Below are 17616 nucleotides of genomic sequence, written 5' to 3'. Positions count from 1 at the left end.
ATTTCACTAAATGCATTTTTACGAAAAAAATATACTTACGGGCCAAGTTCAACTTCCAAATATTGTTCCTTTTCAGAATTAAGGAAAAAAGCTTCAAGAACTGAAAGAAAAAAAAAGAAAGAATAATATAATATTAGAAAATGGCCAACCCCCGTGCCCTTGTTCACTGTCGCCCTGCTGAACGGAAATATGCTGTTTCAATGCAGTCATATCGATGGCGATTTGTCTTAGCCATGGATGCCCCACTGGGAACATCCGACAACTAAATACAAAAATGGCATTTAAAGCTCCGTGACCCAACACAAAAATTGTAACAGGGTCCCGCCTACATGGTGCCATTTTTGACTCTCGTGCCTTCTCATGGGGCAGAGGCATTTGGGGCTCCTCGGGCACCAGGACCCGATCTCTGCATATTGCTATGAGAAGTTTCTTTACCATTACCTTCATTTGTAATTTGCTTTACAGTAAACAGTGCAATGTATATAGCCACAATTCCCAATTATATTTAGGTTTTTCAACATTTGCAAAATGAACGAGCTGTTATGTTTTTCGGCTTTTATTAGCAAACACGTCACTCTCTACAACATCACTCTTCGCAAGTTGATTCTTAATAAGTTAATACACAGTAATGTAAAATACATCTTGATGTCACATACGTTTGATGCATTTTGTCTAAACTGCCTTTGTAAGACTTGTCTAATTAATTTATAGGAATGGAAAGGTGTTATGTTCTTTACTGCTGGTGTGATAAGGACCCTTTACTATTCAGGGGTGTTTCTGTTAATCGTCGAAATTCAGAGGATTTGTTAACCAGCCCCATTACATCTTACTGCACGGCTGCCTCCGGTGTTAGCCAACTTAAAGCGATAAAGAATGTCTACTACCAATGATCACTGCTGTGATACCAGGAGTTGAGGTCCAATAGCACAAGGTTTTTTTGGACTAGTTAATGTCATCCGTTATAGAACCAAATTCTAATCTAGATTGTTAATAATTCAGAGCAGTCCAAAGACAAGCCCCCAAGAGAATCCTGTGAGCCACGCCCCCTTGGCAAAGTCCATAAAAATCAGCACTAAATAAAATGGCCCTTATCTCTGGGAAAGTATCACTATTTAAAAAAAAAAAAAAAATGGAATAGTCAAGGTGACCAAGTATGGGCCATGAGACTGGCCATCTAGTGCACCCAATCGATCCCGTTGTGAATGCGGTTTGATACGCCCAACTAGTGCACCTGACTGATCTGCGCCAGTATTTAAAAGGGTTTCTGATATTTGTGATGTTGCAATTGCACTATGGGACTTGCCATCAAGGGCACCTGATCGATCCTGGTGGAATTATACATACTATTCTTTTACGCATGGTAAATATTAATTGCGCCACAGAAATTTTATTATATCTGGGTCTTATAGGATATACGGTACTCACCTTGACTCGCTTCAAATTTCATTCACTAAAGCATTTTTCTTGTAAAGCATCTCCCTGTAGATGTATTACGAGATATGGGTAATGTATAGATATGCGTAAAGTATATCTATCTGTGATTGGCCAATGGATTTCTGATGACGCCGATTGTATTCCCCACCACCAGCAATCACTTATCTCATTTAATGGATACTATATAATTCTGGGACTTTATGCATTCCTGCATTTCGCCTGAGGAAGCTGCTTGTTTGCAGCGAAACGCGTAGGGTTCGTTTTCTCTGGCTTACTTGCTAGATTTCTTCTGGTCTCTGGATCCCATACTGCTGAACCCTTAAATGATTGGTATGATATATTTGTCAGGTATTTGCCAGATATTTATGGATGATTCTTCCTCTAATAGGTATAAGGCATAATTACCAGGAATCACATTTGGTTATTGTGGATATTTATTTATCATATGCATAATACATTACCGTAATTTGCGGACTAAGACACACTGGACAATAAGACGCACAACAGATTTTGGGGGAGAAAAATAGGAAAAAAAAGTTATAATAAAATAGTGGTGTGTCTTATAGACAGATTTTATGGTAGTTTATTGGGGGGTGGCGGCGGAGGAGTGGGATCACAGGAGGCAGGGTCGCTGCTGCAGGAAGCTGGTGGGAGTGGGGCGATACTGCGGACCCCAGGCTGGGAGGGAGAGGGTGCCCCGGCGGTATGAGGCTGCGGGCCCTAGGCTCTCAGAAAATGTTGGCGGTGACTGGAGTCCTCACAATCCCCATTGATTTCCCTGCGATGGGCTTCGGAAAAATGGCCACCGGAGGCGGCACATGCGCTGATTGAGATCTCGGAAGCCAAGATCCGTGTTTTTGATTAATATGGATTGGTGTGCTAATCACTTTTCTAATGCTCTTTCTCCTTGTTTTGTTTTTTTTGTGTCAGGCTGATCTGGTGACAAGTGCTAAAGGGAAATCTATATTTCTGCAATAAATCTGTCATGTGTGAATTTACCCACATAGTAATGAACGTCGTTCAGCTAGGCACTATACCAATTCAAGTTGCTTAGATTGGACATAACTGCATCTATCCCTAAGGGTATGTGCCCACGGTCAGGAGCCGCCTGTATCCAAGATGCTGCGGAATAGCTGTGCGGCTTTCACCCCCATTATGCAAATGAGTGGCACCAATTTTTTTTCACATGCGGACTTTCATCACAGATGTTAGTCTATGGGGAAAGTCCACATGCGGACCTGCAAGAGAAATTGACATGCTGCGGGTCTGAAAGACACAAGTACTGTACATGTATGAGCAGTGCTCCAATCACTGTCACTGTCTGTGGGATTTAGGTTAATTCATACAGCAGGATTCTCATGAATGAGGATTCCTAGGAATGATCATTTCAAGATTCCTATCACCTGGCAAACAAGCATATTACTTGTGAAATGATCATTTGTCCTGAACAAAATTGTATTGTTCTCGGCAGCATATTGTTCTGTGTCAACAGGATTCATGCTGCCGAGAACAATGGCAGCCTATGTGAGGTAGTGCCACCCTTTGGTTACTGTAAATGGACCCTAAAGGAGATGGAGCACTGTGTAGGGTTATTTCCATCAGGGCTATGGAGTTGGTAAGACAAACCACTGATTCTGACTCCACAACCCTGCCTCACTACTGAGCATGTACATAAAGTGCAGCACAGATTCATCTCACTGCCTCACTACTGAGCATGTACATAAAGTGCAGCACAGATTCATCTCACTGCCTCACTACTGAGCATGTACATAAAGTGCAGCACAGATTCATCTCACTACTGAGCGTGTACATAAAGTGCAGCACAGATTCATCTCACGGCCGCACTACTGAGCATGTACATAAAGTGCAGCACAGATTCATCTCACTGCCTCACTACTGAGCGTGTACATAAAGTGCAGCACAGATTCATCTCACTGCCTCACTACTGAGCATGTACATAAAGTGCACCACAGATTCATCTCACTACTGAGCGTGTACATAAAGTGCAGCACAGATTCATCTCACTGCCTCACTACTGAGCATGTACATAAAGTGCAGCACAGATTCATCTCACGGCCGCACTACTGAGCATGTACATAAAGTGCAGCACAGATTCATCTCACTGCCTCACTACTGAGCGTGTACATAAAGTGCAGCACAGATTCATCTCACTGCCTCACTACTGAGCGTGTACATAAAGTGCAGCACAGATTCATCTCACTGCCTCACTACTGAGCATGTACATAAAGTGCAGCACAGATTCATCTCACGGCCGCACTACTGAGCATGTACATAAAGTGCAGCACAGATTCATCTCACTGCCTCACTACTGAGCGTGTACATAAAGTGCAGCACAGATTCATCTCACTGCCGCACTACTGAGCATGTACATAAAGTGCAGCACAGATTCATCTCACTGCCTCACTACTGAGCATGTACATAAAGTGCACCACAGATTCATCTCACTACTGAGCGTGTACATAAAGTGCAGCACAGATTCATCTCACTGCCTCACTACTGAGCATGTACATAAAGTGCAGCACAGATTCATCTCACGGCCGCACTACTGAGCATGTACATAAAGTGCAGCACAGATTCATCTCACTGCCTCACTACTGAGCGTGTACATAAAGTGCAGCACAGATTCATCTCACTGCCGCACTACTGAGCATGTACATAAAGTGCAGCACAGATTCATCTCACTGCCTCACTACTGAGCATGTACATAAAGTGCACCACAGATTCATCTCACTACTGAGCATGTACATAAAGTGCAGCACAGATTCATCTCACTACTGAGCATGTACATAAAGTGCAGCACAGATTCATCTCACTGCCTCACTACTGAGCATGTACATAAAGTGCACCACAGATTCATCTCACTACTGAGCATGTACATAAAGTGCAGCACAGATTCATCTCACTACTGAGCATGTACATAAAGTGCAGCACAGATTCATCTCACTACTGAGCATGTACATAAAGTGCAGCACAGATTCATCTCACTACTGAGCATGTACATAAAGTGCAGCACAGATTCATCTCACTGCCTCACTACTGAGCATGTACATAAAGTGCAGCACAGATTCATCTCACTACTGAGCATGTACATAAAGTGCAGCACAGATTCATCTCACTGCCTCACTACTGAGCATGTACATAAAGTGCAGCACAGATTCATCTCACTACTGAGCGTGTACATAAAGTGCAGCACAGATTCATCTCACGGCCTCACTACTGAGCATGTACATAAAGTGCAGCACAGATTCATCTCACTGCCTCACTACTGAGCGTGTACATAAAGTGCAGCCCAGATTCATCTCACTGCCTCACTACTGAGCATGTACATAAAGTGCAGCACAGATTCATCTCACTGCCTCACTACTGAGTATGTACATAAAGTGCAGCACAGATTCATCTCACTGCCTCACTACTGAGCGTGTACATAAAGTGCAGCACAGATTCATCTCACTGCCTCACTACTGAGCATGTACATAAAGTGCAGCACAGATTCATCTCACTGCCTCACTACTGAGCATGTACATAAAGTGCAGCACAGATTCATCTCACTGCCTCACTACTGAGCATGTACATAAAGTGCAGCACAGATTCATCTCACTGCCTCACTACTGAGCATGTACATAAAGTGCAGCACAGATTCATCTCACTGCCTCACTACTGAGCATGTACATAAAGTGCAGCACAGATTCATCTCACTACTGAGCGTGTACATAAAGTGCAGCACAGATTCATCTCACGGCCTCACTACTGAGCATGTACATAAAGTGCAGCACAGATTCATCTCACTGCCTCACTACTGAGCGTGTACATAAAGTGCAGCACAGATTCATCTCACTGCCTCACTACTGAGCGTGTACATAAAGTGCAGCACAGATTCATCTCACTGCCTCACTACTGAGCATGTACATAAAGTGCAGCACAGATTCATCTCACTACTGAGCGTGTACATAAAGTGCAGCACAGATTCATCTCACTGCCTCACTACTCGGCATGTACATAAAGTGCAGCACAGATTCATCTCACTGCCTCACTACTCAGCATGTACATAAAGTGCAGCACAGATTCATCACAACTAAAAGCAGAGACCCTAAGATTAGGAACAGAACAGACATTTATAGGACATTTCATAACTTTCCCAAATTCTTATGAAAACATTTAAAGCACATCCTGCATTGAATTACTGTACCCAATTGTATTATATATTTTAGGAGTCGGTCCATTTTATACCGACTCCAACTCAGAGTCAGCCTCCACCAAACTGGACACCGACTGCACGACTCAGACTACACAGCCCCGATTTCCATACATCCTCTGAACACTGATTACAGGGAGCTGTCCCAGTGGAGGTTGGGGGGGTATGTCCCGGCTTCAGCTGTATCAGTCTTCAGCTGAATATAACCTTGGAGTAGGGAACCATGAGACTGATCGGCCTGTGCTCACAATGGAGATCCTGCCTGGACTCTTTGTTGATTGAGTCCAATGTGAGAAAAGTGCAATACAAATGTTTGCCGTCACGTGGCATTCTCACATGACCGACAGATCCTGGCAAGACATTCAATTTCTGCTTAGACTGAACAGTGGAGGAAAGATCAAATGGCTAGGCAGCAGACAACAGGAGCAGGACACATGCAAGGTGTGTGTATGCGTTGATGTAGCGGAGCCCATCATACTATATGGGAGCAAGTGGGGGCTATGAAAATGGCACCATACTGTGTGGGAACACTAACGGGCTTCACTAGGAGCAATAGGTTTGTGTTGGTACATGTGAAAGAGATTGAGGGCGAGGTTATGATACTGACTTAGCATAACATAAAAATTGCCACACCGCAGTGTTTCCCGCTTTCTTAGGTTTCATAGTTGGGAGCTATGTATATGCCTATGAGGCTGTCGAGTTTGGGATACCCACGGTTTGTCATGGTCCATGAACGTAAAACACGATGTCTGAATGAGACCTTAGGCCTCATTCAGTCGTATCATATCATGCTCTAAAACCATGATTTAAAGACTGAGTTCGGGTCTCCTAACCCGAAGGTACTTACATATGAGCCTATGAGGCTGTTGAGCTAGGGTCAGGAGTCCAGGGGTCAATCACGGTCTGTACTGAGACCACGATATACAAGTTTTTTAAAAGGGACTGTCAGCGCAGACTGACTGTCCAAACCAAGTAGGGGCGTTCGGTGCACCCTTGGGGTGGCCAAACATATACCTACACCTTACTACCTGGTTGTTTTCCCTCTATCTCCACCCCACCCCCTTTGATTGACAGCTCTGGCTTCATAGAGCCAGAGAAGAGGGGATATAGATGGAAAACAAGCAGGTGTGAAGATGTATTTCTATGATTGACCCCGCCATGATGCACAGAGTGCCTGTACCTGGTTTCAACAGGGACAGAGCCCTTTTAATTCAGCCTTAAGGCACAAACTAGCTTACTTTCGGTGCTTGTACTGTTAAATGTTAGCCTAGGTGTGGTGAAATGATTACAGCATGCTGTAGTCAGGTCCGATTTGCAGGCCAAACTAGTGCAAGAATGTGGACAAGCACAAGGAGCCAGTCAATTTCTAAATTTGCAGACATGACTGGCCCAGGTTTTACAACGGTCATCAAAGTATAGCATAAGAAATAGTAGTAGATACACTAGCCCTCTGACCCATATTAACCTGGAATAAGGACGCAATATGGCTATTATGATTTGTGTGCACAGGTTGTGGCTTGCGACCATCTCTCACAGCAGAATGTGACTCAAGGTGAAAACGGTTGGGGACCACTGCAGTACACTCAGTATGCCAATGCAATGGTTTTGCACTGAGGAATGGGTTAAACCCTTAGCATCTGTCTCTACAAAATTGTAAAAAAAAAAAAAAATCTGGTAGCAAACAACAGACATGTTTTTCCAGGAAAAGAAAAATTGATTAATAATTTCAGCCTCATAAAAATTGCAAATGACAGAAGAAAACTCAAATCCGCTGATCAACAAAAGCGGCAAAGGGATTTCTATCTATGAACAATGAATCTGAACCTAATGTCATAAAAATTAAAAAAAATAATCTTAAAATAGTGCATCATGCATTTATTTATTCAGAAGTGTCATGTTTATTGTATGAGGTTTATTCATCACACAAGGCGCACGTCAACGAGAATATGACCCAGAATAAGATATACATTGAACACATCCATCCATGCATATAAGAAAATCCAGCTCTACTGAGATTTCCATTCTCACTCATACTGAAAAAGACTGGGGGCTGAGGAGACTCCCTGTGTAACCCCCCTCGAAGAGGTCAGTTAGCGAGCAATTCTGCAGAGTGAAATTTTAGTATTGCTTAAATTATGCAGAACTTTTCCTAATCCCAAAATTCATAGTAAATAAATGGCCTTTTTTAGGAAAAGAAAAATTCTGGTTTTGATTTCAGCTATATAGCCAATTCTGTGACTACTAGATCACAAGTATTTCAGGCATGGGTATAGGAGGAGGTGAGCAGTAACGCATACATGCTAGCTCATAATAGACTGTCATGTCTACATGAGGAATAACACCATTCCTGGCCATCATACAGTCATGGCCGAAAGTGTTGGCACCCTTGAAATTGTTCCAGAAAATGAAGTATTTTTGCTAGAAAATTATTGCAGTTACATGTTTTGTTATACATGTTTATTTCCTTTGTGTGTATTAGAACAGAAAAAAAACTGAGAAAAGAGGCAAATTGGACATAATTTCACACAGAACCCTATTGTGCAGTTTGCATAGAGTGATTGGAGACTTTATCCCCAAGCCTGGACAACTACTTCATATAATACTCTACATTTTCTTTGTGCCCTCAACTGATCAACTGCTTCAGGCTGTGTGCCCATGATGCGTTTTTCAAGCGTTTTTGATGGGGAATTTTTGCAGCGTAAACGCTTGTAAAACGCTTGGTAAGCCTTCTCCCATGGTCCCCAATGTAAATCCGCAATGTCAATGCCCATGCTGCAGAATTTTCCGCAGCGTTTTTGATGTGCAGAAAATTCTGCAGCATGTCCATTATTTGTGCGTTTACGCATGGGGAATTGCCATCTTCAATGCATTAGAAAAACGCAAGGCAATTCCGCATGTGCAAAACGCTTCAAAAATGCGCAAAAAACACATGTCAAATTCCACACACGTTTTTCCGGGCAAGGACATGCAGAAACTAAGCGGAAATTTTCCGCTTCATTTCTGCATCGTGGGCACATAGCCTAATAGCAATAACATTTTCCAATTCATTGTGTTATAAGTAATACGAGAAGATTTTTTCAGATCTACGTTTTGGAGGAATGTGAATGTAGGTTTAAAAAATGTTCTAACAAAATAACAAATGAGTATACACATACAACTGAGATACCTAGTTTATACGGGATAATAATTGACTCAAGAAATTGACATTTTGAAAAGGTACTGCTATTTAATAAGAGTAAATACACTGCTAAAAAAATAAAGGGAACACTTAAACAACAGAAAATAACTCCAACTAAATCAAACTTCTGTGAAATCAAACTGTCCACTTAGGAAGCAACACTGATTGACAATCAATTTCACATGCTGTTGTGCAAATGGAATAGACAATAGATGGAAATTATTGGCAATTATCAAGACACTCAATAAAGGAGTGGTTCTGCAGGTGGGGACCACAGACCACATCTCAGTACCAATGCTTTCTGGCTGATGTTTTGGTCACTTTTGAATATTGGTTGTGCTTTCACACTCGTGGTAGCATGAGACGCACTCTACAACCCACAGAAGTTGCTCAGGTAGTGCAGCTCATCCAGGATGGCACATCAATGCGAGCTGTGGCAAGAAGGTTTGCAGTGTCTGTCAGCGTAGTGTCCAGAGGCTGGAGGCGCTACCAGGAGACAGGCCAGTAAACCAGGAGACGTGGAGGGGGCCGTAGGAGGGCAACAACCCAGCAGCAGGACAGCTACTCCCGCCTTTGTGCAAGGAGGAACAGGAGGAGCACTGCCAGAGCCCTGCAAAATGACCTCCAACAGGCCACAAATGTGCATGTGTCTGCACAAACGTTTAAAAACCGACTCCATGAGGGTGGTATGAGGGCCCGACATCAACAGATGGGGGTTGTGCTCACAGCCCAACACCGTGCAGGACGCTTGGCATTTGCCACAGAACACCAGCATTGGCAAAGTCGCCACTGGCGCACTATGCTCTTCACAGATGAAAGCAGGTTCACACTGAGCACATGTGACAGACGTGACAGAGTCTGGAGACGACGTGGAGAGCGATCTGCTGCCTGCAACATCCTTCAGCATGACCGGTTTGGAAGTGGGTCAGTAATGGTATGGGGTGGCATTTCTTTGGAGGGCCGCACAGCCCTCAATGTGCTCGCCAGAGGTAGCCTGACTGCCATTAGGTACCGAGATGAGATCCTCAGACCCATTGTGAGACCATATGCTGGTGCGGTTGGCCCTGGGTTCCTCCTAATGCAGGACAATGACATACCTCATGTGGCTGGAGTGTGTCAGCTGTTCCTGCAAGATGAAGGCATTGAAGCTATGGACTGGCCCGCCTGTTCCCCAGAACTGAATCCGGTTGAGCACATCTGGAACATCATGTCTCGCTCCATCCACCAACGTCACGTTGCACCACAGACTGTCCAGGAGTTGGCGGATGCTTTAGTCCAGGTCTGGGAGGAGATCCCACAGGAGACCATCCGCAACCTCATCAGGAGCATGCCCAGGCATTGTAGGGAGGTCATGCAGGCACGTGGAGGCCACACACAATACTGAGCCTCATTTTGACTTGTTTTAAGGACATTACATCAAAGTTGGATCAGCCTGTAGTGTGTTTTTCCACTTTAATTTTGGGGGTGACTCCAAATCCAGGCCTCCATTGGTTAATAAATTTGATTTCCATTGATGATTTTTGTGTGATTTTGTTGTCAGCACATTCAAGTTTGTACAGAACAAAGTATTCAATGAGAATATTTCATTCATTCAGATCTAGGATGTGTTATGTGAGTGTTCCCTTTATTTTTTTGAGCAGTGTATATATACAGGGTGATTATAAAAGATTCATCGGGTTTCAAAAAGGTATATTTCAAAATGTATTACATGCAGAGTAGTGGCCCATGATAACGAACAAACTCTCCAAGCTTAGCACATAATGTTTACAAAAGTTCTATGTGTCCTCCTTTTGTCAGACGACACACATCTATGCGATTATCCAGTTCGATCCAAACACGCCGCAGCATGTCCCCGTCGATGGTCATTAGAGCGGAAGTAATGCGATCCCAGAGCTCATCCAGTGTTGTGGCCAAAGGCGGCACGTAAGCAAAGTCTTTGACATACCCCCAAAACAAGAAGTCACACTGTCAGATCAGGAGACCTGGGGGGCCATCTGAAGCATTCCAAGTATTGATGAGCGAGCACTAAAATGCTCGGGTACTCGTTGTTCGAGTCAAGCAAATTGGAATGCTTGAGTACTCGGTCCGAGTAACGAGCCCAATGTAAGTCTATGGGAAACTCGAGCATTTTTCAGGCGGCTCCCCCCCGGCGGTCTGCAGATTGACAAAAAATTGCCCAAATCGATGGGAGCAGTGCTCAAATGACATGGAATCAGCATGGGGAAGACCCCTGGAAGCATTTCCGACTCCCAAGTCACCGCTCTCAACAACATTGTCAGAGGTATTACGCCACTTTTACGGACTCACAATGAAATATACAAAAACGAAACCAAAATGGATTTTCATGGGAAATATGTTTAGGAACATCCTTTGCAGGGTAATGCCTTGTATATAAGGCAAAATAAATATACAAAAACAAAACTTCTCCTCCACACCTTGGGCTATGTTCACACGTAGCGTTTTTGCATTGCTTTCAACGGTGGAAAATACATTCACTGGTAAATGTCATTTTAACATTTTACCACCTTATCTGGCCATGTGGTGTGTGACACATCATCAGACACATCCTGTTTTATTTATGAAGGAGGGACTCTGAAAGTCACAAACACTATTTTTATAGGGCCATCAGACGGCCCTTACTATTCTTAATAAGCAAGCAGTCGGCCCTCGCTATTGTTAGAGGGCCATCTGTCGGCTATACTTTGTTGTTCCCATTATTAAAGAGTCGGTCTCCCATACTGTTATTGCATATGCAGTGACTGCAAGGGCTGCCAAAAATTTGACCGCACCCCAATAACCTTTTGAAGAGACATAGAGGAGGGTCTCATGAAAATTGTTTTCCCATTATTAGGAAGTGGGTCTCCCATACAGTTATTGCCTATGCAGTGAATGCAACGGCTTTGTGACGGCTTACTCGTGAATCCTCACATCACGCAGGGCGCAATGCAAGTAGAAGGTGCCTCAGCAAGGTAGTCGTGGGCGAGCTGTAGCCCATACTCACTCTGGCACCCTACAAAGTGTGTCTTCCCTCTGATGTGCTGCGGTGTATTTCACTTACTTCTGACCAGCCGTTTTTCTCTTCTGGAACCAGGGCAGCAATGAATTCAGAGGACACAAAGTTCATAATGATAACTGGAACTTTACTTGATAACTGGCAGTATTTACAATATTTAGAGGCAGGTATAAAGAATAAGGCCCAACGGGTTGTCATCTTCCCCACAGGTACTTGATACAACGTCAGCCCTGGTTCCCAATTTAGGTGGAGCATCTCTGTTGCTCTGTTCTCAAGCCCTAGAGAATCTTCCTCACCAGTGACCGTATATCCGGATCTTAGGACTCAAGACTAGTATGTGGAGAGAATTAACTTCTTCAGCAAGCCTGCAGACAGAATGCGCCCCTAGGTCCCCGACAACTCTCTTGAGGTTTCCAGGAGGGCTAAGGGGACTCTTGAGAAGGGATTCTCCTGTTTGATGATCCACGGTCTGCGATACTAGGCCCACGTCTACCCTAGCACCCAGAAATAGAGCCTGTCAATTTTCTGAGGTACTATACACTACTGAACAATTCACTTCCTGTACTCAACATTAACACTGGGTTCCCCCTCCCTCTACTGGGCTGGCTGTTACAGTTAACCCCTTCCTGGTCCAAACTGCAGCCCAGAGATCTAACTTGTGGGAACATGCTTTTAACCCCTTTTTAGTGCCAGATGGAAACTACTTCCTTCACCACTACTACACAAGTATTCTCCAGTGCAGTCTGTGAAACTGAGCGGTCATGTGTCTTCAAGTATGCAATATGCATACTCCTGGCCACATTCCGACTAGACGTTCGTGGCCTCGCTCAATTCACTTGTATTAAACGAGACCGCGCACATCTAGTCGGAATGTGGCCGGAAGAATGCATATCACACACTTGTGATCACATGATCGCTCAGTCTCACTGCCTGCACAAGAGAATCCTCAAAGCGAATAGAGTGACTGCAGACTTGTGAAAAACTTGGACAACCCCTTTAAGATTTGACTAATAAATATTGCAAAAAAAGATTTTAAGTGGAAAGAATCCACCTAAAAACACACAAATCATTATTTTGGTAATTAAAATGCTTTATTATATGAAAAATAAAACAGACCTATAGAAAACTGGCATCACCAGGTCCATAACAAACTTATTAAAAAAATTGGGAAGAAAATTGAAAACAATGCAAGAACTGATGTTTTTGTTTATCCCGTCTCCCAAAAAAGAAGTGAATGCAAGGTAGTTTTCATAATCCTCTTCCAGTCTAACTTAGAAACAAGAAAAAAGAGAGGGGTCGCTCACTGGTCTATTCGGGTGCTCTGAAGAAAAGAGTAATCTCAATAGCAAAAAGAACTTCGGCACTCCATACATGAAAATATAAGAAATATTGTATCTAGACTAATGTCATTTTGAAAAATGAAGGTTTTTTGCGCATAATTTGGCCAATTTATGTGTGCCCATCAACCACGACAAGGTCACCTTCGTATGATGGGAAACTACGCTATGCTACCACTGGATATGCCACTCTTGGGCTGTAAACCTGTATGGACAATATGTCTCTGCTTGGGCTTTTAACCTACAATGTATGGGCTGGTAGAGCTAGTTAAAACCACCTGTGACTGAATGGGAGGGACACATGGTCAGAAAAAAGGCTGTCAAACTTCTAATAGTGTGAACACGTACCTGCTGCAATGCTCCAGGAGCGGGATCCCAAAAATGATTAATAGAAAAAAGAGAGGGGTCGCTCACTGGTCTATTCGGGTGCTCTGAAGAAAAGAGTAATCTCAATAGCAAAAAGAACTTCGGCACTCCATACATGAAAATATAAGAAATATTGTATCTAGACTAATGTCATTTTGAAAAATGAAGGTTTTTTGCGCATAATTTGGCCAATTTATGTGTGCCCATCAACCACGACAAGGTCACCTTCGTATGATGGGAAACTACGCTATGCTACCACTGGATATGCCACTCTTGGGCTGTAAACCTGTATGAGTGGCATATCCAGTGGTAGCATAGCGTAGTTTCCCATCATACGAAGGTGACCTTGTCGTGGTTGATGGGCACACATAAATTGGCCAAATTATGCGCAAAAAACCTTCATTTTTCAAAATGACATTAGTCTAGATACAATATTTCTTATATTTTCATGTATGGAGTGCCGAAGTTCTTTTTGCTATTGAGATTACTCTTTTCTTCAGAGCACCCGAATAGACCAGTGAGCGACCCCTCTCTTTTTTCTATTAATCATTTTTGGGATCCCGCTCCTGGAGCATTGCAGCAGGTACGTGTTCACACTATTAGAAGTTTGACAGCCTTTTTTCTGACCATGTGTCCCTCCCATTCAGTCACAGGTGGTTTTAACTAGCTCTACCAGCCCATACATTGTAGGTTAAAAGCCCAAGCAGAGACATATTGTCCATACAGGTTTACAGCCCAAGAGTGGCATATCCAGTGGTAGCATAGCGTAGTTTCCCATCATACGAAGGTGACCTTGTCATGGTTGATGGGCACACATAAATTGGCCAAATTATGCACAAAAAACCTTCATTTTTCAAAATGACATTAGTCTAGATACAATATTTCTTATATTTTCATGTATGGAGTGCCGAAGTTCTTTTTGCTATTAACTTAGAAACAACACATTTCCCATCATGTGATTATGTTTTGCATAACTTTTCACAACCAGTTTTCGATATAATTAGCAGAAAAAACATAGAAATCAATTTGCACAGTGTTAGAGATTAGTTTCCATTTCAACACATTCAACCTTACTGTGATACATTGTGGCGCAATTTTTTTTGTGTCTAAAAAAAGGTTAATGTTTTAAAATGTAACTCCTTATGAACCGAGCCACTTTGTACGTCAATGACCAAGCCACATTTTTCGAATGTGACAAGTGTTACTGGAATGCTTCTATATATTCCGAGGATTCTGAGATTGTTTTCTCGTGACACATTGTACTTTATATTAGTGGGAAACTTAGGTCGTTAAGGTTTTAAAATATTTTTGTGAAAGTATCTGACATTTGATAAAAATTTCTAAAAATTAGCGATTTTCAAACTTTCAATGTTCATATACTTAAATCAGATAGTTAGGCCGCACAATATAGTCAATAAATAACATCTCCTACATCTTTGTGTCAGCAACATTTTTCAAACGTCCCTTTTATGTTGTTAGAAGGGTTAAAATTTAGCAGCAATTTTTTTCAAGGATATTTACAGATCTAATTATTTTCTACGGACTTATTCAGTTTTGAAGGGACTTTGATGGGCCTATGTAGCGGAAATACCCCAGAAGTGATACCATTTTTAAAACTGTACCCCTAAAATTATTCTAAACTACTGGGAAAAAAAACAACTTGTTGTTAGGCCTTCTTCAGGTGCCACACAGGAATTAAGGCAAAACTAGAGTAGGAAAACTTAAAAAATCGATTTATTCCACTAAAATATTGCTTTACCTGCATATTTTTCATTTTCATAAAAGGAGAAAATGGATGCTACAATGTATTATGCAATTTCTCCCAAATGTTTCAATATCCCATATGTGGTTAAAAACTGCTTTCTGGGCACAAGGCAGGGCTAGAAAGAGAAGAGGCACTGTTATTTGGAGCTAAATTTGGCTGGAAGAGATTGCGGACACCATGTTGAATTTGCAGAGCCCGTAGCAAGTGACAGCAGAAACACCCACAAGTGACCCCGTTTGGAAACTAAACACCTCAAGGAGTTTATCTAAGGGCGTGATGGGCATCTTGCACCCACAGGTGCTTCACAGAATTTTAAAACATTGGACCGTGAAAATTAAAAAGTAAGTTTTTTTCCACAAAACTGCTTTAGCTTCAAATTCAAAGAATAGCAGGAGGAAACGGACCACTCAATTTGTTGTGCAATTTCTCCTGAGTATGGCGATACACCAAGAAAATTAAATATTACGTTTTTTCAATGGAAATGATGCTGAAGGCCCAAATTTTTAATTTTCACAAGGGTAACAAGAGAAAATAGACTCCAATTGTTATGCAATTTATTCCGAGTATAGGGATACCCAACATATGGTCAGAAACTGTTTGGGCAAACAGTAGGGCTCGGGAGGGGGTAAGAAAACTTCTTACGTTTGCAATTTTTGCTAGAATACAGTAGATAAAAGGACGATATGTCACACTGGCAGAGCCCCTGAGATCCCAAGACAGCAGAAACCCCCATTTTGGAAACTACACCTCATGAAGAATTCCTATAGGTGTGTAGTGATAATTTTAAGCCCACAGATCATTACCAGAATTGCATAACATTGGGCTGTGAAAACGAAAAATGTATTTTCTCATTGGTGCTACACTTTAAGTACTGCAGCTGAGCACCTTCAGAATGCTTTGACCCTGCAAATTAACCCTGTGTCTGCAGGTTAATAACATTATCGGACCGGACAGGTTCCCTTTAACATCCAATGGAATAAATAGTTTCTATATGCGATAATGGCATCTAGACACACAAGACACCAACCTCACACGGGAAACTTATTATGTTGCACATATATAATTACTACACGATTTTGTCTGTGAAGAGTTTTGCTCTTTTGCTAGTCTGTATAGTTAGGATAATATATTCTAATTATATCATGCTGGGGGGGAGTGATGGGATGGATTTTGAATATTCATGAAGCATCATTCTGATTAGCAAACAGATGAAATTAACTGGAATTACAATGTAAGCCTTTTAAAGGAAATAGCCCTTTTAATAGTGCAAAATAAATTGTCATTAAAAAAACAATTTGTGCAAAAACATACAAAAAAAACATTTTGATGACATATGCTCTGTAATAAGCATCTGGCAGTGCTTAAAAGTTTTAATGCGTTATCATCTAATTCATTCTTTTGGAGTATTAATTATGATTTCCTACGTTCCTTTTGACTTACTGTCCTACTGCTGGAGATCCCAATCATGGTCCCTGTGGGTCAGCTGGACATCTGAAATTATTCTTACAGTATTGCCATTTGTTTTAGACTTTTCTCATGTGCCACGTGTATGGTCTTATACTGAACCTACAGTGGCATGCAAAAGTTTGGGCACCCTTGGTCAAAATTACGGTTATTGTGAACAATTAAGCAAGTTGAAGATAAAATGATCTCTAAAAGGCCTAGACGTTAAAGGCTCTAAAAGTTAAAGATGACATTTCCTTTGTATTTTAGGCAAAAAAAAGTAAAATAAAACATGAAATATATGTTTTCATCTTTTACATTTTAAAAATTACAAAAAGGAATGGGGCGATGCAAAATTTTGGGAACCCTGCATGGTTAGCACCTAGTAGCACCCCCTTTTGCAAGTATCACAGCTTGTAAACGCTTTTTGCAGCCGGACAAGAGTCTTTGAGAGGATTTCATCCATTCTTCCATGGGAAATTCAGTTCTGTGAGATTCCTGGGTCGTCTTGCATACAGTGCTATTTTGAGGTCTAACCACAGATTTTCAATGATGTCCAGATCAGGGGACTGTGAGGGCCATTCTTAAACCTTCAGCTTGCGCCTTTTTAGGTAGTCTATTGTAGATTTTGACGTGTGTTAAGGATCATTATCCATTTGTAGAAGCCATCCTCTTTTCAACTTCAACTTTTTTACAGATGGTTTATGTTTGCATCAAGAATTTGTTGAAATTTCATTGAATCTATTCTTCCGTCTGCCCTTGAAATGTTCCCGGTGCCATTGGCTGCAACACAACCCCAAAGCATGATTGATCCACCCCATGCTTAATGGTTGGCGAGATGTTCTTTGCTGAAATTCTGTGCCCTTT

At 42.1% G+C, this 17616-nt stretch overlaps 1 protein-coding gene across 1 annotated transcript in view; it reads right to left on the bottom strand.

Annotated features, from left to right (window-relative positions):
- CUNH4orf33 (chromosome unknown C4orf33 homolog) overlaps positions 1-17616 on the bottom strand; it is a 131578-nt gene that overhangs the window by 37018 nt on the left and 76944 nt on the right. Inside the window, exon 3 of the mRNA XM_073641666.1 lies at positions 40-100. Coding sequence (XP_073497767.1) covers positions 40-100 — 61 coding nt within the window. The remainder of the gene's footprint in view (positions 1-39; positions 101-17616) is intronic.

This window comes from Phyllobates terribilis, unplaced genomic scaffold (genome assembly GCF_046119375.1).
Source record: "Phyllobates terribilis strain yellow unplaced genomic scaffold, ASM4611937v1 Scaffold_1__5_contigs__length_1240528914, whole genome shotgun sequence".
Lineage (NCBI taxonomy): Eukaryota > Metazoa > Chordata > Amphibia > Anura > Dendrobatidae > Phyllobates > Phyllobates terribilis.
Note: the sequence above shows the minus strand (reverse complement) of the source record. Positions and strands in the feature narration are given on the sequence as shown.